This window comes from Miniopterus schreibersii (genome assembly GCF_964146895.1).
Source record: "Miniopterus schreibersii genome assembly, chromosome: 16".
Taxonomy (NCBI): Eukaryota; Metazoa; Chordata; class Mammalia; order Chiroptera; family Miniopteridae; genus Miniopterus; species Miniopterus schreibersii.
The window spans coordinates 43683342-43707349 of record NC_138116.1 but is presented as its reverse complement, the minus strand read 5'-3'; the positions used below and the strand labels follow the sequence as shown (position 1 = coordinate 43707349).

General features: G+C 46.1%; 1 protein-coding gene across 12 annotated transcripts; it reads left to right on the top strand.

The window, feature by feature from the left end:
- The first annotated feature begins 962 nt into the window (after positions 1–962).
- ALDH3A2 (aldehyde dehydrogenase 3 family member A2) lies at positions 963–23875 on the top strand. Of its 12 annotated transcripts, XR_013997354.1 has the most exons (13): positions 1533–1580; positions 1724–1884; positions 3113–3344; positions 4022–4107; positions 6220–6428; positions 7577–7694; positions 10729–10870; positions 12408–12574; positions 14302–14401; positions 17715–17950; positions 18848–18944; positions 21643–21845; positions 22617–23875. XR_013997354.1 is itself a non-coding variant. In XM_081115685.1 (12 exons), the coding sequence occupies exons 2-11, from the start codon at positions 1732–1734 to the stop codon at positions 18935–18937; spliced, it is 1533 nt and encodes a 510-aa protein (XP_080971811.1). In that variant the 5' UTR covers positions 963–1036; positions 1719–1731; the 3' UTR covers positions 18938–18944; positions 21643–23875. The 12 variants fall into 12 exon arrangements, 9 of the variants coding, with proteins under 9 accessions (XP_080971811.1, XP_080971815.1, XP_080971812.1 ...); XM_081115685.1 differs by lacking the exon at positions 1533–1580 and adding an exon at positions 963–1036 and having other exon boundaries at positions 1719–1884; positions 21643–23875; XM_081115689.1 differs by lacking the exon at positions 1533–1580 and adding an exon at positions 1014–1036 and having other exon boundaries at positions 21643–23875.
- The last annotated feature ends 133 nt before the right edge of the window (positions 23876–24008 follow it).

Genomic DNA, 24008 nt, shown 5'->3' with positions numbered 1-24008 from the left:
ACTACACTTCCCGAAAGAAATAGCTTGTGAGCACTCACCCCACAGACCTACAGCCTGCAGTGCTGATTTCCTTGGCCCATAGTTTCTTAGATCAAGGAGTATGTCATACTCAATGAGCTGGGGGAATGTTTCAACTTGGGAATTTGGTAAAAGAATTCCCAGGCCTCTCTTTGGTTCCATAATTACATCACCTTGTTCTGTTAAAACATTTGGATGTGGTTTTAATATATGTCCAACAAAATGCCATCCATTGATTTCTGCAATAAAGAAAATGTTTAAGAGTTGGTAAGGAGTCAAACTCTTGGTGACTGTGCCAGTAGAATCAAAATAGATTCTTTTAAAGAAACCCTCACATCTTATCCTCAGCAGGAGAAGTGGCTCTTTGCTACTCAGAGATTAACTTGCCTTAGATGATACTGGTTTCTGTTCTTTTCATGTTGAAATTCTGTTCATTATTTACATTAAAAACGTTGTGACATGACTTTCAATTTAGGTAATCCCTTACATAACGTTTATGAGCTCAGGGTTAATGGTCATTCAGATCAGATTAAAAGGATAATTGGGTAAACTGTGGTGGACTTTGAGCCAATTTGAAAGGCTGCCACAGAGTTCTAAATAAAGCTGTGCACAGGCCACCCTCACAGCTTGGAGCTGGTTTAAAGGCTTGGTATGTGTTAGAGGCTGCAGCTTCTCCCTGTAAAAAGCTGCTTGCTCACCTGCAATCTCCACTTACCCATGGCATCTCCAGGCAAACATCTTGGTGTTTTGTTTTGTTTTTTGCCAAAAGGACACAAAGGAAAAGTGGAGTTTAGTAAAGAAGAATTTGATGTTCATGCCGACTTCCCTCCTTCACCAAGAATCTCTTTAAATAAGCCGCAAATTTTACAGGCTGTTGAGAAAACACAGCAGTGGACAGTGCCCAGACCCGAGGCCAGAGCATGTGCAGCTCACCCCGCCCCCTTTCAGGAGGCGATACCCTGAGTACCTGCCCCTGGGGGTCTGCCGCGGACGCCGACGCTGCAGGGAGCACGAGAAGGTCCCGGGATTTAAGACGCTCAGGGGCAGACAGGCTCAGAGAACAGCGCGAGGGCAGAGGCGCAGAAGCCGCTCCCGCGCGGCGGCCGGCGGCGCGGACGCGCGCGCCCTGCGGGGACCCGCTGCGGGAGGTCGCGGCAGCCCCCGCGAGACGCCGCGGCGGCCGCAGAGGCTGCCGGCGCCTCGCGGGCTGGGGTTGCGGCGCCAGGCGGCGGCGGCACCCGCTCCCCACCGCCGCAGAGGCCGCGCCAGCGACTCGGGCCCGCGGCGGAGCGCTCCCGCCTCGCTCCCGGTCTGCCCGGCGCCTCGGCCGCTCGTCGCGGACCCCCGGCCGGCCCCGAGCCGCCGGGACCCCGCCCCCCAGCTGACCGCTTCCCGGGCGCCCGCCTCCGCCCGCGGCCCGGCCCGGCGGGGGGCGGGGCTGCCGCCGGGGTCACGCGCCCCGCCCCGGCCAATCGGCGCGCGCCTCGGGGTCGAGTCCAGCCCCGCCGGATGCTCGGGGGCAGTCGGGCTTCGTGAGAGCTGACGACCTGTTCTGAGGGAGGGTGAGGCGCGGCTTTCGGTCAGCCTGGGGCCCATCCGGCGGAGGGGACGGGGCGGGGGCACGGGCGGGGGCACGCGCACGGGCGGGGGCAGGGGCAGCGGCAGGAGGCGGCGCCCCCCGACTTCCCCTTTCCCCTCAGCACAGGGAAGGCTATGGAGCGCCTAGTGCAGCGGCTTCGCGACGCGTTCCGGTCGGGCCGGTCGCGACCCCTGCGGTCCCGGCTGCAGCAGCTCGAGGCCCTGCGCAGGATGGTGCAGGAGCGCGAGAAGGACATCGTGGCGGCCCTCGCGTCCGACCTGAGCAAGGTGCGCGCGGGGCGGGGCGCGGCGCGGCGCCCTCCGCCCGGGCTTTCGCGGTTTCCCCGGGATCGCGCAGGAACCGGGAGGATTCGCGGCGGCGGCGGCGCAGAAGCTGCCCGCCGCCCGGGCCTCCCGCCCCGCTCAGACAGCCCCCGCTGCGCGTTTGCAGACACAGAAGTGCTTGTGTTTCCTGGCTTCTGTTTGTGAATTGCCTTTTATATTTTTGCCTGCTTTTCTGATGCATGTATGGTCCCTTTCCCGTAGGAATTTTTTGTATATCCTTGATTTCTTGTCTTTTAACTTTGTTTACTGCTGCTTTTGTAGAAAGAGGTTTATTGGTTGTCGTTGTTGCACTTACATTTTTCTCCATGACTTTCAAACCCCATCACCTGGGGATCTACTTGTTAAAATGCAAATTATGGTTCAGAAGGCCTGGGAGGGCATCTGAGATTCTAAGTCCCTGTTTGGAACCAAGCTTTGAGTAGCAAGGGTTTGGGTAGTGTTTAGGGCATAAGTATATTCCCCTGTATTTTCTAACAATATTATCCTTTTGTTTTTACTTTTATGCCACAGATGACAAGACTTTGCTCTGGCTTTGTGAGCCTCCCTCGCCCTCTCTCACTTCCCCTGAAAGATTATTTTGAAGGGTGGTAATAGCTATAAATAGCAGTAACTGTAAATTTCCTTTAGCATACTTTAGGGGGAGAGGGGCTATGATATCAAATAAACAAATGGGATAATTAAGATTTCAAAAAGTCTGAATCATTCTATAAGCATGAAACGTTTGTGTGAATATGTGCATATATAGGATTACTGAGGAAATATAATAAGTTCCTTGCCCTGGAGAGTTTAAATTTGGTTGGGAAACAAAACATACACTGATAAGAGTATAGTTATAAAACATTGTATTAAGAGTGAAATATTAAGATGCAGGTCACAAGCATAATTGCTATGGTTTATAAAATGTGATCAAGGCAAGCCATTAATCAGGGACATCATCCTGAAAGGTAATGTGATTTTAAGTGGCTTGGGTCAGTGAAGTATTGAGAGGGGCTGAGTGTGTTCGAGGGGGAGTTAGCAAGTCTTTATTGAGGGCTTGGAGGCTGCAGAAGGAACCTGAATGGCAAACCAGCTAGTCTGACCATGCCAGTTTTCACCGCAGGTGAAAGTTTTTGACATTCAGGGTTGAATGTGTCATACTTAGGAGGGGTTTACTGTGATTCTCTTATAACAGAGTGAATTTAATGCGTACAGTCAGGAAGTCGTTACCGTTCTTGGGGAAATTGATCTGGTGCTGGAGAAGCTGCCTGAATGGGTTACTGCTACACCAGCCAAGAGGAACCTGCTCACCATGTTGGACGAGGCCTATGTCCAGCCAGAGCCCCTGGGAGTTGTACTGATTATAGGAGCTTGGAACTACCCCTTCGTTCTCACCATTCAACCACTGATAGGAGCCATTGCTGCAGGTCTGATGCCAGCTCATGTCTTTATACCTTTTTAGAGGGTGTTTTTCTCTCATTGATTATAAATTAAGGATGGTGGCTAATATGTTTGCTTTGATGATATGCCTTGGTTTACACCAGCAATATATTGAGAACTTATAAATATAAAGGCATGAGTCAACAGGCTCAGGAATTTAGAGTCAGGCATCTATATTCCAATGTGGTTTCAGTGGCCATCTCTGGCTGAATCATTTGATTCTTTCTGACCATTTCTTCATTCAGCTAAGAGCTATGGAATATTGCTAGCTTGGGTTTATAGTAAATTCCAGGAGATCAGTGTCTCACTTCTGCAGGATCCAGGGCAACAGCCTTGTATTGACAAACCCTGGTTGCCCAATAATTCTAGGCTAGAGAGGAAAATCCTGGAGTGGGAGTGAGAGTGGGAGGAAAGTGATGGAAAGATAGAGGAGTGGGGGAGGCTGATGGAACCTGATGGAACCTTCTGAGAACTAAGAAGTTAGCATTTGAGAAAGAGAAAGTGAGACAAGCTCTTATGCTCATTATGAGGAAGAAGAGAATTCAGAGCAGCAGGAGTAATTGGAGTACTTAACCTGTATTCTCTACACGAACACCATTTTGGTAGCTGTTAAAAAGTTTAGTCAACTGTTAGACGATATTGTCCTGCTTTTTGCTTTGTTTAGGAAATGCTGTGATTATCAAGCCTTCTGAAATAAGTCAAAATACAGCCAACATCTTGGCTAAGCTCCTCCCCCAGTATTTAGACCAGGTAAGAATGTCTTGACTGTCTTGAAAACACCTTTGTTGTGGGAATACACATTTGACCTCTACTAGTGCTTGTCATTGATGGCTAGGTATCGATTTGCAGCTTTAACAATTAAGCCTCCAACCATTGACTTAATAAAAGAAGTTGAGCTCCAAAATAAACTGTAGAATAGCTCAGCTATTGTTACTATGCAATATATTTAGGCCAGTGGCTTCATGGGCACCCTTGCTACTCATAGATCCTCTTCTGCCATTGGCATTTTGGATTAACCTTTGACCTAACATGATTTTAGGTGTATTCACCTAGTGAATTATTTAATGAAGGAGTAGAGCTGTGCTAGGTCCTGATCATCTTTTTTGTTTGAGGCTGTATGAAAACACTTCGCTTTACGGTGGGTCTGTTGGTGGCATGAAGTTACAGAAGGAAAATGGCCTAAACCAGAGTGTGGACTGTTACTCGGGTTAAAGTGCTGGCATTTAAGAGCATCAGAGTTGAATAAAGAAAATGACTTCCTCAGCCAGGTGGTTCATCTCTCTGAAGCAGAGGGTCTCATGCCCTCCAAAGGAGGAAATTTGTGCTGCCACCACCATGGAATTGGGACTGTTTAGTTCTACATGGAATTGCTGCAGAAAGGAGTCCTCATTTCACTTTCATTGAAAGGCAGCTTTAAAATATCATACCTGTAGCTGTACACATTAGTTTATAATAATCTAGAGGCCAGCTTTGGGCCTTAGAGTCGTATTGTTTGTTGTCTTAAACACTTAACAAACTTGTTCTAATAGCTATGGTTGTGTAGCTCAGACAGGTAATGAAAGCAGTGAGATGTCATAGATTGAGTAGGGTTTGGAACCAGAGCATAGAGCATGAAGGGCCTGCTTGGGCCCTCACCAGGGGTAAATATTTCACTATCTGACTCTGTCCAGATGGGTATAGTCATGCCCACCCTGCCTCCCTTAGCTTGTCAGGGAGATCAGTCACATGTGCTCCGTAGATTAAGCCATATACAAGTTAAAACTTGAAACAGTTGTTGGGCAGTTGAACTCTGAAGTGAATGGGAACTAATTAGCCCCCCTAATTAGGAGACCAAGTGGAAGCATGAGGTCCACAAACCAGCTTTTATTTCATGCCTGCACCTCAGAGTCTTGAACATATCTCCCTCTGTCTTCCTTGTCATCTGTCCTCTGTCCTCGCTTTTCATGTTTTTCAAGAAGTTCCCTTTCATAGCAGTGCTAATAATAGCGCAGTCATGTAAGGGCTCAGTCGAAAGCTATGGAACTTCTCCCCAGTAATAGATGAGGAAACTGAGGCTCAGAGGTATTCAGTGGTTGTCAAAGATCAAGTAAGCTAGTAAGTCACAGAGTGAAGATTTAGTCCAGATGTGACTTCAGAAGCAAGTGTTCTCATCTGCTCTGCGCTGCATACCATTCTTTCAGCAGACAGTTACTTGGTTCCTACTATGGACTGAGCCCTGCACTGTGTTGTGTAGAGAATGTTCAGGTTAAGACATTAAGTTGGGGCCTATTCTGCGGTCATTCACGGCAGTCACTTTTTTCTCACCTCAATCCTCACCTTGCACAGCCCTCATCTTATACATTTCCCTGGTCAAAACCAGCCACTTGCCCTCTTCTCTTGTCTTCATTGCTGAGCTCAGGCAGCAAACACTGGACTCTCTAGTCAGTCCCACTGTGGGATGATGTTCTCAGATGCCATCAGACTGTTTTCCGCTTGTCTTCCATCTGATCCCTCTTCTGTCCTCACAGGGCTGGTCTCCATCTGTTTGTGGTTTTACTGAATGTTACATGTTCATGTTGAAGAAACTGCTCATGTTAGACAATCGGATTAACTGGGCAATCCAAGTGTTTATGTTTTTCTTTTCTTTTTTTAAAGATTTTTTAATTGATTTTTAAAGAGAGGAAGGGAGAGGGAGAGAAAGAGAGAAAGATCAATGTGAGAACACAATCAGCTACCCCCTGCGTGCCGTACCTCACAGGGTATCAAACCCGCAACCCCGGCATGTGCCTTGACCAGGATTCGAACCAGCAACCTTGGGGTACATAGGACAGTGCCCAACCAACTGAGCCACACTGGCCAGGGCTATGTTTTTCTTTCTTTAAGGACCTGTATGTTGTTGTTAATGGTGGTGTTAAAGAAACCACAGAGCTCCTGAAGCAGCGATTTGACCACATTCTCTATACTGGAAACACTGCAGTTGGAAAAATTGTCATGGAAGCTGCCGCCAAGCATCTGACCCCTGTGACTCTTGAACTGGGAGGAAAGAGTCCGTGTTACATTGACAGAGATTGTGACCTGGATGTTGCCTGCAGGTGAGACCAGCTCTATGGTCATCTGGGGTTTTCCCAGCATAGTGGAGACTTCCTAAGAGGTTGATGTATCCTTTTTGCACTGGAACCTTACAACTTTTGGCCCCAAGAGACATCATTAAGCCTTAGTGGTTGATATCCTCATGGGTAACAGAACTCTTTCCTGACTCTCTGCATACCACTGCCAGAAGAGATGAGCAGTAGATCATGACATCACATGGTCTTCTTTAGGAGTTATGGGAAAAGGTTCTTTCAGTTCTTGAGATTATAGATCTATAAGAAGTTTTGTTGTGCTGTTGGTAAATGATCCAGGAAGTAGGTAATCCAAAGTATTGTGTATGCCTAATAAAATCTTTAAATTCTCAACAGAAAGGGTATTATGTTGATTTCTCAACTGAGTTTCTTTGTTGATAAAACCCAGTATTATCTATCTTTTAACTTAGATTAGCATCTTGCATCTGGGAACTAGAAAACAAGAGGTTTCAGGTTCTCTCTGCTAAATCAGGTTTAGCTATCAGAAAGTACCAAAACCCAGACCTGTGTGCTCAGGATGTGTGACTTTCTCTCTCCGTCAGAGATGGGGAGCAAGGGAGGTAGAGAGGGCTTGACTGGGGTCCAGGTTGGCTTCGTAAGTAGAAGTCTGTTTGCCAGGATAGGGGGCCCTCAGTTGTGAATGTTCATGTCATGGACTTTGATCCATACATGGGCACAGCTTTCCAAAGTGGGGAGGGCTGTTCTGCATGCCTGAACATCTTGCCAGCAAGGCCTAAAGCTGCAACCAGGAGAGGTGAGTCTGGATGGAACTCCTGTCATCCCAGATGTCCTCTTGGCTGAAGTGGGAGGAGGAAGGGTGTTGGGAGGCTACTTCTTTCTCTTCCTGTAGTAGACAGTGGTTTCACTGCTCATAAAGAACTGTTTCGTATGAGCTTGCCTGAGAATTTCCCTGCTCCTTAGAGTACTTCATTCACATCAGTTGGAAAATGCATTCTAGTTCCAGCCAACTGATTTAGAGACGAATTCTTAAAATATTTTTATTTTTATAAAGATTACCAACTAAGTGTGAATACATGCTAGTTGGAAACATTGAAACAACACAAATGTATGTAATGAATAGTGGGCTTAATTCTGTGGCTCTGGGTTTTTCCCCTCAGACGCATAGCCTGGGGGAAGTACATGAACTGTGGTCAGACCTGCATTGCTCCAGACTACGTCCTCTGTGAACCGTCCCTCCAGAACCAAATCGTGCAGAAGATTAAGGAAACTCTGAAGGTTTGTGTGTAACGTGTCTGACTCCATTGGTTTCATTAAGAGTCAGATCAACTGTTTGCAGGCAGCATTCTTACACCCTCTCTTCCCCAGGAAAACTCCAATAGTATACGTGACTAAACTAACTTACTGGCTAATTAAAAATGCTCTGTACCCCATTCCTAGGATGCCTGCTGGGAGCAAGACTAGGTTGGTGTTAAGCCCTGTCTAGTTGATCTGTTGATGAAACAACTGGTCAGTTGTGGTATATGCTTTAAAACAGCAATTTTCAGCCTTTTTCATTACAGGGTACACATAAACTAATTACTAAAATTCTGCTGCACACCAAAAAATATATTTTTTGCCAATCTGACCTAAAAAAAGTTATAATTTTGTTTCATTCACACTGAACGGCCGTTGTTGTGTTGGCTGTTGTCATTTTTTTCTTTGACAGTCTAAGGGAAAAGAGATCAGTGCCCCTGACTCAATAGTCAGGTATTGTATGTTTTAAAAATGCTTGTTGCACGCTGGTAGAAAATCACTGCTTTAACATAAATAACTATGTGTGTGGTTTGGAGAGAGTGTTGCCTGTCCTTTGAAGTGTGATCAGGGCTTTCGCACAGTGGTCATTGCTGATTCAGGTCATCAGTTCCTGTGTATTAGAGTGGGAAAGCAGAGAGTTTGGAGGAGTGAGTTAATCAAACACCTGTTTATAGTATATTCTGGACATGGTCATCGGTCTTCCAGGGTGTTTAAAGAAGATCTGTAGCGAGGAAATCAAGGAAGGCTGTATGGTAGTGTCCTGAGTCCCGTGGAGAAATGATATGCATGGTGCGGACTGAAAAGGAATGGGATGGACAGTGTGACTGAGGTCACTGGTGGGAGAGGCTATTAAGCCCCCCGGGTATGAGAAGTTATTAGAACAGTCATTCTTGACTTGACAGATGCTAACTGAGCACTGGAAGGAAGGGTCAAGAATACCAAAGAGTACCATTTATGATCAGAGAACAGGAACTGTACACCAGGATTTCAGGGTAGTACAGTGCTCCAGGCAGGGTAACTCTGGGCCTGAGGTACCAAGGGTCCTGGACAGAAGTGATGGGACTGAAGAGGGAACCTGACGAGGAGAATATGAAAGGAGAATTGGCCCGACTCGGGGAATGTGGGATGTGCTCAGGGATGGTACAGATCCCTGTGAGACTATAAATACTTGAGAAATCATATTTTGTTGAGAATGGTGATGAAGGAGTAAGAGCCCCTCAGCCTTTCTTTGAGGCGTTTATACGCTTAACAGTAGTTCCTAACCAGCGTCACTAGGGAGCCATGTAAGAACATCCCAGTCCTCACCTTCCAGACTGTGGTTCAGTTAGTCTGGGGTCTCCAGGTGATTCTAAGGTGCAGCCAGCATTGAAAACTGGTTGGTGGCACCAGAGTTGGGGCCCAGGAATATACATTTCAGCAAGCTGCTCAAATGATTCTTGTTTGTTTGTTTGGGGGGCAGGTTTGTTTCTTTGATTTTGAAAGTACATTTATTGAAGCTGGGAACAGTGAAACAAGGAAGGACTTAGGATAGAAGAAGCAACAGGAGAGCCTAAGTGTGGCTGCTTAGGCTCTCTGGAAAGTCAGAAAAGGGGGCCTTGGAGACAGGTTCAAGGGTTAGCCTGGGACAGGCTGCCGCTGCCCATTGCTCCCCTGGTTTCAAATCTCGTGGAGTCCCTTAGAGCTTAGGAGGTGCGTGCCTGAGAGAGAAGAAAGGTGTGGGCGTGCTCCTGCTCAGGTGATTCTTTTCTTTTTTTAATATATTTTTATTGATTTCAGAAAGAGAGGAAGGGAGAGGGAGAGACGTAGAAACATCAATGATGAGAGAGAGTCATTGATCGGCTGCCTCCTGCAGGATGGAGCCTGCAACCCAGGCATGTGCCCTGACCAGGAATCAGATGTTGATCTCCTAGATCATAGGTTGATGCTCAACTGCTGAGCCACGCCAACCCAGCCTCCTTGGGTAATTCTTACCTCCCAGACTTGAGCTATTTGTGGAGGGTGGGTGAACTATGCTTATTTTGATTTGAGAGTAAGTTGAGAGCTTTCATAAGGCTTTGAAGTGACACAATAATTTAGTAATTTTGTGTTTGTTTTACATAATAAATATTGATTATGTAGCCTTTGAGGTTCTTTTACCTTATTTAATTTACCAAAACTGTATTTTGATCTTCTGAGTGGTTTCCCTATCATCCATGACTGGTGGAAATACCAGTCCAGAGAAGATAGAAAACAATGAAATAGCGCAAAGCTCAGCAAACTGTTTCTGTAAAAGGCTAGATAGTAAATATTTTAGGCTTTGTAGGTCATAGGGTCTCTGCTGCAGCTACACAACTCTTTGCAGGGGAGCAGCCACAGCTGATAGGTAAACAAACGTGGTCTAAAAGTAGAGCAAGATCTCCTTCTGCACCTGCTCGTGCGTTTGGCTCCGGTCAGGCCCACAGGTAGACTGAAAAGTTCTCTATGACCCCTGAAACCACAGAAAACGATGAACGTGTGTGCACTTTAATTCTTTCCTTGATACGCCCAAGGGCTTGAATTGACACTGTTACAGATTCTCCTCGACTTGCAGTGAGTGGGCTTACATTCTGATAAGCCCATCATAAGTTGAAAATATAAGTCGAAATTCATTTAGTACACCTAACCTACTGAACAACATAGCTTAGTTTAGCCTACCTTAAACGTGCCCAGAACACTTACATTAGCCTGCATTTGGGCAAAATCATGCTGCCACTGCCCAACCCGAAATAGTGTCATACCACATATCGCTGGCCTGGGAAAATCAGGCTTCACAGAGTACGCTTTCTATTGAATGTGTATCACTTTTGTACCATCATAAAGCCAAAAAATCTAAAGTTCAACCCTCGTAAGTTGGGAACAATCTGTATTGTTACAGTACTTGGTGGCATGGGATGTGATGATGTAAAACCAGATTGACTTTTGAGCATGAGTGAATTTTGTACTTATTAAAGAAATTGAGATATGGGTCTTTTGTGACAAGCACTATTGTTTTAAATAGGATTTTTATGGAGAAAATATAAAAGAATCTCCTGATTATGAAAGGATTATCAACCTTTGTCATTTTAAGAGGATACTAAGTTTGCTTGAAGGACAGAAGATCGCTTTTGGTGGGGAGACTGATGAAGCCACCCGCTACATAGGTAATGGGAACCCACCTTTTCTTATGGGGAAAGGAGATTGACAGTATTTATTGATACTATTTACTGACACTAAGTAAACAGATATTTGGTGTAAAATAGACTGTGGAATACTGCTTCTGGTAAACTGTTTAAAGATGGTCATGCAGATACACATGTTTAGTAATACCACCTGTGTTGCACTAGTTTTTTTGTATTTACATGTATTTTGTCTAAGTTTTTCTTCCTAACTACATTGAGAAACAGAAGAGAACTCTGTAATTGTTTCCAGCTTATGCCTGGAAAACCAACTTCAAGAAGGAAATAGCTGAGCTAATGCCACAGCTGGCCACGGGCAATACTATTGCAGAAATAATTTTTTGATCTATCATGCTTGACATTATTTGTTTACTATTTGTGTTATTTATTCTTTGCCATAAATCTGATTAGCTTTTAATTTTAAACACATTTTTCCAAAGTAACATATAACAGAAGAATTTCACATTTAGTGGGCAAAACTGCCCCAACCAGCTTTACTTCTCCTATCAGGTAGGATGCTGCTCATTACAAAAAACCCAACTTAAAACTCAAAGGACTTAATAAGGGAAAATGTATTCTCAGATAATGAGCAGCCCCAAAGTACTTCCAGCCTGTGATTTCAGGGGCTCAGTAACACCCTCCAAAAGCCCCAGTTGTTTCATCTTTCTGCTCTCCTACTTCTAGGCTTATCAGTGGCAAGAGGAAAGACCATTCATGCTTAGCTCAGACTAGTTAGGAACTTTCCTCTGACCTGGAGTCAGGATCACTGTATCTGAGCACATAACTATCTGCAGTCCTCTGACCCAGGGAAGCAGCGGGCAGTGGATTTGGGGTGCAGCATATATACCCCTGGAGTGTGTTGGCAAGAACTGTCACCACGTTTCCAGAAGAGCCTAATAGGAAACTAGGAGTAAAGGAAAAGAGGAAACTTGTTATTGTCAGGTGTCTTCCTTTTCAGTTGACAGTCAGCTTGTGTGCAGGCTCTCTTTGGGTGTGCCTCTCGTCCTGAATGCTGGGATGCTCTGCAGAGCTTCTTCAACATCCATGGTGCCCTCCTTTTTGCACCCCTTCCCCATAGTGGATGGAACACTGAACTAAGGGTTAGAGAATCTTGGCCATTTAAATATGTTTTCTTAATCTGTAACGGGATGGAAATAAAGGTCAATGAGATACTAAGCAAGAAAGCACTTGAATTAAGTGTTGATGTGATCCACAGAGGGGCTGTCTGTGCTCCCCGAAAGATGTAAACATAACCTTCTGTTATGCATGTGGCTGTGAACAGGGTTAAGCGTGACTAGGATGTTTCCAGGTGTATCTCTCTCTCGGTTTGCATCAGGATCCCCTGATTCACATGCTTGCAGACATTTAGGTTGAATGGTTCATCCGCATGCTCAGGACTCTTTCAATGGATGATACTTGGGTGGGAACAGGGAAGGGGTGGATAGGTGACCTGATGAAAACTGTGAGGCAAGAAGCTTGCATTTCTGTCTTCTGTAGCATTTTCATTTTATTTCCCTTTCAGCCCCAACAGTACTTACTGATGTTGATCCTGAAGCCAAGGTGATGCAAGAAGAAATTTTTGGACCAATTCTTCCAATAGTGCCTGTGAAGAATGCAGATGAAGCCATAAAATTCATAAATGACCGTGAAAAGCCCTTAGCTTTCTATGTGTTTTCTCGTAACAGTAAGGTAAGCTTTACAGAGAACAGCCCACTGTCATAAGCCACGATCGTAAGCTGTGTTCCCTCTTTGCAGTAAATCAAACAGTTTATTTTGTATTATACCAACTGAGGCTGTACTTGTGAGGTCTTGGGGCTATCACAGTAACCTTTCCCGTACTCCTCAGGGATAGATCTGTGTCCACAGGGGTGAGTGTCACAGGGTTTTTGACTCAGATACCTCCCGCATAATTGGAAGACTCATGTACCAGCTTGGAAGCTTTTCTGACATTAACCCACTGGGCATGTCTGTGTCAGAGCCTTTCCGCTCTACGCAGACAGTGTTCCCAACTGCTCGAGGGCCGTGGGGAGCAGAGATCTCTGGCACCGACGGGAGTGGTTGTGACATCTTCATCTCTCCAGCTGCATTGCTTTGCTGTTAGGGTGGTAGGACTGACCCAGGCAGGCGGACGTTTTCCACCATGTGACCCCAGCGTGCACTGCGTGGCACTGTTCCATGTGGCTTATTCACTTGCCTTTCAAGGTGACCGCTGCTGCAAAGGGACAGTGGCCTCAATGTGGGCAAGGAGGTTCAAGAGCCCTCTGAAGAAAAGCAAAAACTAAGAGGGGAAAATGAACCGGTCAGAGTCTGAGCGTCCAAGGTTAGGTGTGTCCTGGAGAGCCTCTGAAGGTAGCACATAGGCTGTGGCAGCTTCAGCAGTGGTGACATGGTGACACTATTGAGATGCAGATCTCTACAGATGTGTTAAGTGAACAGGTGTGTTAGCTCAGGAAAGCGTGGGTTATTAACAAGCAGAGGGCTTTTATTTTAAAAAAAAAATACATTGATTTCGTAGAGCGGAAGTGGGGGAGAGAGAGAGAGAGAGAAACATCAATCATGAGAGTCATTGATGGTCTGCCTCCTGCACACCCCCTGCTGGGGATCGAGCCTGCAACCAGGGCATGTGCCCTGACCGGGAATCTCAACCTCTGGGCCACACCAGCTGGGCATGAAGTCTGACATTTTAAGTGGCCATAGAGAGTATGGTGATGGGACCCCAAAGGTCAAGTCCCCTGGCCAGGGTGTGCTTGGTGGGGAGCGCTTGCCAGCAGCTGGGTTACCTGTGTGACCACAGTCCCCTGCGACGTTTCCTATGAAGAACTCTCAAGGGGTTGTTGGCTCCCAGGTGAGAGACATTTACCACTCAGGTGTCATTTCCCCCATTCTTAGGACAACCATTTCTTAAAAAACTGGATGCTAAATCTTAAATATGTGTTGCATTTCATAAAAACTAAATGCATCTATAAATCATATTCTATAAGTTAAAGCAGAGACGGAGAATTATTAACAATTTTTACAAACCAGAGTATAGTCTGAACTGTCCCTTATTTTGAAGACTTTTTGCTGCCATTTTGGGGAGTCCAGCTCTTAAAAGGGCCAATTCGGTGCTGCCTCCCTTGAAGTACTCGATGTGCATCTGAGAAGTTAAATAGTGATCACATTTGCTGTCTCCTCCTGTCTGGGGCTGGCCTCTCCTTGAAGTGTTTCATGATTTGAGAAGAGCAGGAGACTCCCCCTATCTAGAGGATGGCAGGAAGGATTTGTTCTTGGTAAAGCTCTGTGGACACTTTAGATTGTTTGTTTGGCACGGTTCCCCAAACTCGAGTAGCCGTGCAGCCTATGAGGGCGGAACGTGCCTTACAGCGCACAGGCCGCTGTGGGCGTCACCAACCTGCCAGCCTTGGTCTGTTCCTCAGCTCGTCAAGCGGATGATTGAAGGCACGTCCAGCGGGGGTGTCACGGTCAACGATGTGATCATGCACTTCATGCTCAGCTCCCTGCCCTTCGGAGGAGTGGGTGAGTCCCCCTCCTGCTCACAGCAGATCTTTCCGGATGTTTCGTGAACAGCTCTCTGCTGGCCCATCCTCCCTGGGACCTCCCTGACCGCCCAGTGGGAAGCCCCCTTCTGCTACCCTCCAGGCCCAATGTTGAGTGTTCTCTGTCCGGTCACCCACCTTTCATCTTTGGTAGCACTTACCACAGTCTCTGACTGTTTTGTTCCTTTCATTGCTTTACTTGTTGATTGTCCTCCCAGATTTAGATACTTTTGGGGGACCAGCAGTCAGGTCTCTAATTAATAAGGTTCCTCTGTCTTTGGTAAGGGAGGTATAAATGATAGGTTTAGATGGCCAGGAGCAGGCCGCAGGGCCAGGGTTTCTCATGGCCCCATGCTGTCTCCCAAGTAGTGTTATGCATGCCCCCTGCACTGCTCCCAGCCCTCGGTACAGGGGTTGGCCTCTCCTTGACTTGTTTAATGAGACTCCCCATGTCAGGAGGATGGCAGGAGGGATTCACTCTCGGTGCAGCTCTGTGGACACAGCCTGCTGCTCCCTTTGGGCTGTGACCTACCTGCCTTTTTTACACCTGGGATGATTGACTCAGCTTTTTATTTTTTCCTTTGGGATCTAGGTGGTAGGCTTCTTTGTTATCTATTAGAGATATTACAAATTAACATATGTGTAAAAATTCTCACAGCAAAAAGCACACGATAAAAGCCGTGTTAAAAGCTCCTGCTTTATTTTCTTCCTTTGTAAATCAACTGCTCCATGGGAATGACAGGCCCGTTTTGCCTGTTAACCACCTGTTCCAGTTTAAGGCAAGCTAGTCTTAAACCCTGGCCTGCTTTCCATGATGCCATAGGTCCCTTTCTAGGCATTGTCAGGACCCAGCACAGTGACCGACAGATATGAGGGGCTTGTGGGAGAGACTGGGTCAGGGGATGGTGCAGGATCTAGACGGGCACAGTAGTGGCTCGGACGAGGATGGTGGCAGGGGAGCTAGTGGAAAGGGCGTGAATCTCTTGGGAGTCAAGCAACAGGATTTGCTGATGGTTGTGTTTGGGTGTGGAGAGGTGGTGAATGAAATAAAGGATGGTTAGTGGGATTTGGGCTGTAGTTACTATAGGTTCACTGCCCAAAAGATTAGACTCTGCTGTGTCTAGTTCCTTAGTGCCCCACAGAATCTTGGCTCCTACCTGAAGGAACAGCCAGTCATTGCTCCACATGAGGTCACAGGTGCCTGCTAAGTGCAGATCTAGTGACGGGCTCAGTCCCTATCTGACTAGGTAGCATTTGGCACCATTCACCACACCCTTCTCTTTATAACAAAACACCCCCCCTGACAAATGCAAAAGAAATTCGGGCTTATTAAGAAAACTTGGAAAAGATAGAAGAGCCCAAAGAAAAAAATTTAGATTACCCATAACCCCAGTATTTAACGACAACCTCTGATGAATGTCTTTAAAATTCTTTTCAAAGTTCATGTCTTTTGATACATGTCAGGAACCAGCCTGAAAGAGGAACAGAGGAGCAGTGGGAATGAAAGAGACAAACACAGTTACGGGATCAGGAGGAATGCCCTCTGATGAGGTGCAGCCTCAAATGGCTTCAATGCCTTTATTATATAGTAAGCAACAAACAGTAATGAGGTGAGGGTGATACAAAGTAGTTCCTTCAAGGCTGCATGAACACTCTTTCAGAGTAAACACCCTGCCTCCTGCATGAGCCCAGACCTTGGTAACTATCTTTATTTCGGCTCTTAACAGGAACTTGTGGGGAGGGTTGAGTCCTTGGCTCCAGGCCCTCAGGCTACGTTGACCATGTCCAGACACGTAGCGGGCTCTCAATATCAAGGGTAATTGTGGGAGGATCGAGTCCCTGACTCCAGACCCTCAGGTGGCGTGGACCATGTCCAGACATGTCACCGGCTCCCAACATCTCCCCCTTTACTTTTTAATTTGAGCCAGTGGACTCCTATCTGCAGCTCTGAGATGTTTTGTATTTCTGCTCGGACACAGACTGGGAATAAACATAGGAATATTAACACTACAGCCAACAACATAATACCAGAATAGAATAATGAAGATAAACTATGTCTAGAGATAATATTAGAAAACTTGTCAAACAGTTCTTTTGCTAAGTCTGCGGGTGAGGTATCCAGAGGAGGAGCAGATTCTATAGCATTTATATTAGCATTTATAGCGGCATGTAAGCAGCAACATCAATAGATACATTATTTTCACTCCATATCCCCATAAGATGGTTTTTAACCCTATCCTACCCCCATTCAGAGTGATTATATGGTTTCTTAGTAACTCAAATCCATTGAAACTGAGCATGACATTGCAGCAACATTCTAACCTTCACACTTTGAATTTGATCTCCTATAAGTAACACAGCTTCTTCTAAGGCATTCAACTTATCCTCTAATTTCTTATCAGTTTTTCTCGAGCTCCCAAAGCATCAGATACATTTTTTGCTAACCCATTAACAAAACTCGCTGTATGTATTTCTTGAGTAAGAGCAATTCCAGCAGTAGAAGCTATAGCAATAGTAGAAACTAGAGCAGCAATACCAGCTATCAACAGATACGTATTGCCAGATTTCCCTGCAGCTTCAGCCGCCATCTGAGCGATGGACCGGTGCACTGCTTCCTGGCCCCCGTTGCCTGTGTCTTGCGCCATGGTGCCATACACGTCTTCCCAGCACACACAGCAGATTTGAGAAGTGAAAGCTGGCCCAGAGTATGGCTCTAGAGGGCAGAGATTGACACTTGCCTGTTGTCACACAGCTGTGTCACCCTGACATCCTAGTCTTCGTTACTTCCTGGAAGCTTAGAGGAAGCAAGTGGGTGTGTGGGGCTGTGGATGAATGAAGCCTCACGGGTGGTGGGAAGAGCACACAGCACTTAGAGCCAGGCTAGCCTGGGCTCCCATCCTGGCTTCGCATTTTCACCTCAGACAGTGACTGACCCTGCTGAGCTCCCTTTCCCTGTGGAATTGGGGCGATGATGATACTTAGTATGGTGGGGGGGTGGTAGAGTGAAATTAGAGAACGCAAACTACTGTCCCTGGCATCAGTGAGAGCCCCTGCCGCAGAGAGCTGCAAACCCTGCCCCCTCTTAGAAAGCATCCTGATCTATAGGGAGAGTCACCTTGCTGGGGACGCTGGGAAGAGGGTCCTGAAAACAGCCACTTGTGCTGGCCAGGAAGTTGAATGGGGGTGTCCAAGGCAGCAGGGAGTTCTGTGGGTTTCCTGTATCCATGTTTAGTCAGAGAAGTAGCTTGTGTCACCTATAGTGGAGCCTGTTTTGTCTGTTCCGTTTATTTCAGGTTCCAGTGGGATGGGAGCTTATCACGGAAAACACAGTTTTGATACTTTCTCTCATCAACGTCCCTGTTTATTGAAAAGTTTGAAGAGAGAAGGTGCTAACAAACTCAGATATCCTCCCAACAGCCAGTCAAAGGTGGCTTGGACAAAATTTTTCTTTTTGAAACGGTTCAGCAAAGGAAAACTCGGTCTCCTGTTCCTCGCCTTCCTGGGCATCGTGGCTGCCGTGCTTGTCAAGGTAAGTCCCTGCGACCCTGAGGCGCCATCTCTCTGACCCTGCCTGAGTGGCTGCCAGCTGCACTTTGGTTGTCTTGGGAGCTCCTCTAATTTTCAAATTAACTCTGTCTCTCATACTAAGACAGGGTCAGCAAACCACAGCCTGCTGGCCAGCTGCCTGTTTTTGCAAAAACGTCTCATTGGGGCACAGCCATGCCTTCTGCCTGCTTGGTGCCTCTGCTGCTTTTGTGTGTGGCGCAGAGCCAAGTGCTCACAACAAAGACCTTGTGGCCACAGGGCCTGAGCACATCGCAGGCCGGGTTCGCCGACCTCTGGTCTCAAGCACTTAAAACACTGGAGCTGCCTCACAGAATTCTGAGTGATCTAACCCTCTGACCCTTTTGCTCTTGGTGCCTCAGTTTCAGTTTGTTCTTGACTGTGCCTGGAAGCAGCATGGCATGGAGATGGGGAAGAGAATTCTGAGGTGGGCGATGGTAGTGGAGCAGCTTCGGTGAGGGAGCTCTGAATGCTTTTCCTCCAAACTTGGCTATCATATAAAGTTTATCTTTGGTGACTAGTTACAGATATGGGCTTACAAGAGGCCCTCCTGATGGCTGGCTCCCTGAGGCAGTTCGTGTATCCTTGGGGCGAAGGAGAAAATCCAAGATAACGCATTAGGTGGAACGGAAAGGCCGTGTGTTCCTGGCTCTTAGTCGAGGAGATACATTGAAAATACTGACAGCATCTATGGGGAATAGGCTTGGGGGGGAGGCCAGATTCAAGCATGTCATGGAAATAGCTGTGTTTGTATCTGTATTTTGTTTAAGTTTAGTTGGAAAGGGTGGGCTCATCTTACAGTGGCACAGCTTTGGTGGGATTGGAGATCCAGTTGCATTTGAAGTCATTTGGGTTTTCTCAGAAGCACCAGGCCGTGCTGAGGAGGGCCCTGCTGTTCCTCCTGGCAGCCAGGGAGCAGTGCCAACAGCAGGTCCAGACCAGCTCTGTCTGAGCATGAGGTAGGAGCGCCTCCTTTTCTTACCTAAGTGGGCTCAGGGGTTACTGAAAAAAGTGTTTAACTTATTTGTCTTCAATTTGGACTTTGGCCCAGAGTATCAGAGTATTAAAAACATAACGTTTCCACAGTTTTAAAAGGGTGAGGGTGGGTTGCTAGAATCTTAAAAAACATAGAGGCGACAGGTTCGCTGGGTGCAGAGGAAGCATCCGTCATTTTCACAAAAGGGACGTCCTTCGCATGCCTCCCTCCTGTTCCCACCTCAGCCCCCTGGAGGAAGTGCTGGCTGACACTCTAGACCTGCAGTCACCACTTAGACACTGACTCCTTTTGTAACTTGAGAATCTTCTAAAAATCTCTGAAACTCAAGTTTTGTTTTGATTTTTTTAAAGTGTGACTTTATTTTTTAATTTTTATTATTTTTTTAATCCTCACCTGAGGATGTTTTTTCCACTGCTTTTCAGAGAGGGTGGAAGGGAGAGAGAGAGAGAAACATCGATGGGAGAGAGACATCGACTGGTTGCCTCCCTCATTCGCCCCAACCGGGACCTGGGATCGAGCCTGCAACTGAGGTCTCTGCCCTTGGGTGGAATTGAACCCAGGACCCTTCAGTCTGGGGCTGACGTTCTAACCACTGAGCCAAACCAGCAAGGGCTAAAAAATGTGACTTGTGGTAGCAGACTTGGTGTGTGCAACTTAGGGGCTGCGTGTTCTTCCTCACGCTCCTGAGGTCCAAGGCGTGCTTGGTCTCCAGTCATTCCTGTTCTGCTCTTCCCAGGACATCAGCCTGACATGCACCTTCTTGGTTGGGGTGGAATTTCTTAGCCTCATGGAAAATGTGGAGGCCCAAGCTGACTGCCCCCAAGGCTTGCCATCTTCCCAGGAAGGCTCCCACAGGTGCAAACAGGCCAGGGAGCCTCTGCCCAAAGTTTCCCAAAGGGTTTGACAGACGAGCCTTTCTCCCTTAGGGGCTGGAGAAGCAGCAATGTAGGAAAGCGTTTAGCTGGGAGCAAGAAAACGTGGCTGTGATTCCTGGATTTGAGATCAACTTGATGACTTCGGGCAAGGCCTTTTCTGAGCCCATCTTTAGGCCCCAGCTTGCTCATCTATAGAGTGAGGGAGTGGACGGCAGGAATTTCCCAGGTCTCTTTCAGCTCCACCTCTCAGTTCTCATTACTGAGAGCTGATATGTTAGTTCAGATTGGTTTGAATTCACTGTGAGACTAGGTAAAGATTGGGTTTTCTTTTTCTCTTAGCTGCTGTTCTGCTCTCCTCTCTGAGCTTTAACCCATTTTTAAGTCACATTTTAAAAAAAATAAATGACAGCCTACATTGGTCATTTACTTGAGGAATCTTTATTATAATTGCAAACACTTTTCTGAAATTGCTTTTCTGTACTAGTTACTTTGTTTATGTGTGGGTGTGATTATATTCATTTTGCTAGAATTAGAATGGATTTGAAACACTTTTTTTTTTTTAAATATATCTTTATTGATTTCAGAGAGAGGAAAGGAGAGGGAGAGAGAGAGATAGAAACATCAATGATGAGAGAGTCATTGATCGGCTGCAGCCCTCAGCCTGGGCATGTGCCCTGGCTGGGAATTGAACCCCGATTGCCTGGATCCTAGGTCGACGACGCTCAACCGCTGAGCCACGCCTGGCCGGGCACACTTTTTTTTTTTTAACCTTCACCCAAGGATATGTTTTTATTGATTTTAGAGAGTGGGGTTGAGAGAGAGAGAGAAAGAAACAGAAACATCGATGTGAGAGAGAAATATCTATGGGTTATCTCACGCACGCACTGACCGCGGATCTAACCCACAACTTTGGTGTACGGACAAGTGGAGCCACCGGCCAGGCGGCTTTGAAACACTTAAGTGGGAAATGGAAAGCAGTGATTGATTATCTCTAAAGGGAGCCTGTCAGAATCTCAGAGTGGGCAGCAGTTTTCTAAATACATTGAAATACATACATATAAGTACACAAAACAGAGTTCCAATAAAACTTAATGTAAGCTACAGAAAGCATGGTAGAGGATGTGAAAAGGTTGAGAAATAAAGAAGGCTAAAATTGATAAATCTTATTAGGTCTTTGAAAATTAAATATGGCATTTGAACTCTAAGGTGGTATTGCGGCAACACTTCTTCAGCCTCAGGAGGTATGGATTAAATTCAGTAGTACTTTGGAATTTCAGTAGTGCTTTTTACATTGACTTTTAAAGGGGGAGAGAGAAACATGGATTTGTTGTTCCACTTATGTATGCATTTAGTGGTTGATTCTTGTATGTGCCCTGACCAGGGATCGAACCCACAACACTCTTACCAACCGAGCCAACCGGTGATGGTGAAATCTCAGTAGTATCAAAACTGTTTATCACTTTTCAGATTTCATGCAGAGACTTCAGCTTCCTACTCACAATGTGAGGATAGTAAATGAGCATTTTTAGCTCCTGCCTCTGTTCTAATGCTGTCCCATTGATGTTGGACAGAATACCACCTCTGTCACCGCCTGTCTTGTTACAGTTGTTTGGAGTCGGGGGAGGAGAGCATAATCTTTTATCCTCAGACGCACTTAGGCGTCCGAGGGATACACAGGCCTTTTTATATAAGGATTTAGAGCCTGGAACTCAGCTCATGTTCCAGAGCTGGTCAGGCAGTTTTTAAACCAGCACAGTAACCTGGATCCCTTCCTTCTCTCTCCAGGTTGGATATTACTGAAGAGTGGTCCTGTTCACCCTCCTAGCTGCCTCCACTGAATTAGTCCTCTGCTCACTAGTTAATGAAGCAATGATTTTAACATCCTACCAAAAACAAAGAAAATATGCAGCCCTTTAATCAACCCTAATGTCATGGCCAAGCACCGTTCATACAACTTGCCACTTTAGCCAGATCCCAGCATTCCCCAAGTAAGGACACTCAGAGAACCTATTCTAGATTGCACTGCCAGACCTCAGAGCTTTGTGCCGGGGAGAGAGGATGCCTCAAGCTAAATCTGCACTCCCTGGGAAATGTAAAGGAGTCTCAGGGCCTGCTCAGTGACTTTCTCTCTTAGGTCATGGGACATGGGACGCCCCGCCCCATTCCTGCTGTTGCCTCCATCACTCTGGAAACTTTCAAGAGTTCAGTCCAGAGAGATGAGAATAGATCTTCCCAGGCTCTAGAACTGTGGGTGTGGGTGTGGGTGTCAGGGGAGTCCTTGTCCCTCATTTATCCCTTGGGACTTGAGGACCTGACCTCCAGGAGTTGGCTCTCCTGTGAAACATGCCATTTAGCCAGTGGTTTTCCTCCTTTCTTGTACATTCACTGTCCTGCCTTGTGTTTGGTTTGTGGCAGTCTCTTGTCCATGCCCACAAAGGCTTATTATGACTTTAACACCTGAAGCATCTTGTAAAGGCTAGGACTTCCTGGAAGACAGTTGCCAATTTCATTCAGGTGTCATCTGCCACTCTTATGATGTAGGAGTTCTAGAAGTCTGCGTCTTATAAAACCTGACTGGCATTTTTAAATGTAGTAGTAGAAGTACTGTACTTATAGCAAACTTAACCTCTGTCTGGACCCTGAAATTGCAAATTAGTGGATTTCCAAGGACAAATCTTTAAGTTTTTTATTTCTATAGCACAATGCAAGTAAATTTCACTTTTTAAACTTCAACGAGACCCTTTTTGGATTAAATTCAGCCTACAGAACTTAACACGGGGAAACCATTTCCTGTCCTGGACAAGAGGCCTTGGACATTCAGTACCTGGAAGTTTGAGAGCCTCAGGAGGCTGGTGGGGGTCATTTGAAGAAGTCTGCAGGACTCTAAGCCATAGCAGTTGGCCGTGCTGACCAGGATGGAGGACACAGAAGCAGCTCTCCATGGCCACGACCTGAGATACTTCAGCCTGTGGGAACGTGCCAAAGAGTCCAGCGGGACGCAGCCTCCAACTGGGCGGTGCTGTGGGACTGGCAGCGGGAGCTCCACCCTTCTCCCATTTGGAAACAGACTCCGCCCACTCAGTGAGAGAGCGAATTTACTTTCTAGAATGTATAATCAGCTTTGTTGAATGAGCTTATTCCATGAAGTATGTTTTGTCTTCTTCACAGGATGAGGCACAAGAATTAATCACTATACTGGTTTAGGAAAAAGCTGCTTAAACTGTATCAGAATAATCGACCATAATTTCAACATGACGTTTTCGTTTAGTATATTGTACATTATGATTTCTAGTTAAACTAAATTATTGGCTTGCCTACTAGTATATTCTGCTTCAAAATATAAATACATTATATTTGATGAAATTGGCATGATTTCAATATTGTTCTTAGTTTGAAACAGCAGATGTGATCTTTGGGAGGTAATTCTTTGATCGTAAGTTTTCTCCAACTATAAATACATATTTTGTCTTTATCAGAGGTGGCATTTGTCAACTTTCTTTAAGCCATGCTTTCTCATTTTAAATTCTTAGCTAAGGAGATTTTCTCAAGCTTTACTTTCTGTCCTTTGTGAGATTGGCTCTTTTGTTTTTTAAAATATCCATGTAGTAAATAGTTTTTTCCAACTGCATCCTCTGTCCTGTTGTAATTTAGAGTAAGAAATATATATGTGGTCTTTGTCCCTGTTCCTGCCGCAGAATTAGTGTTAACGATAGGACTTTTGGACAAGGCCTAAGGATGGGCTGGTTGCCAAGGAAACCGACTTTGTGACCCTCTAGACCTCAGAGGAGGAGAGGGCTGGAGGCTGAGTAAAATCACGGATGACCGATGATTTGATCAATGCCTACGTGATGAAGCCTTCGTGAAATCCAGGAGCATGGCGTGGCGAGCAGGACGGGTGAACGTGTGGAGGTTGAGGTGGCATGGAAGCTCCATGCCCTCTCCCCCCTGCCCTATGCATCTCTCCCATCTGGCTGTCCCTGAATTATATTTTTAATAATAAACTGGTAATCTAGTAAGTAAAATACGCCTCTGAGTTCTGTGAGCCGCTCTAACAAATTAACTGAACCCAAGGAGGGGTCATTGGAACCTCCCATTTGTATCTGATTGGTCAGAAGCACAGGTGACAACCTGGACTTGTGATCAGAGTCTGA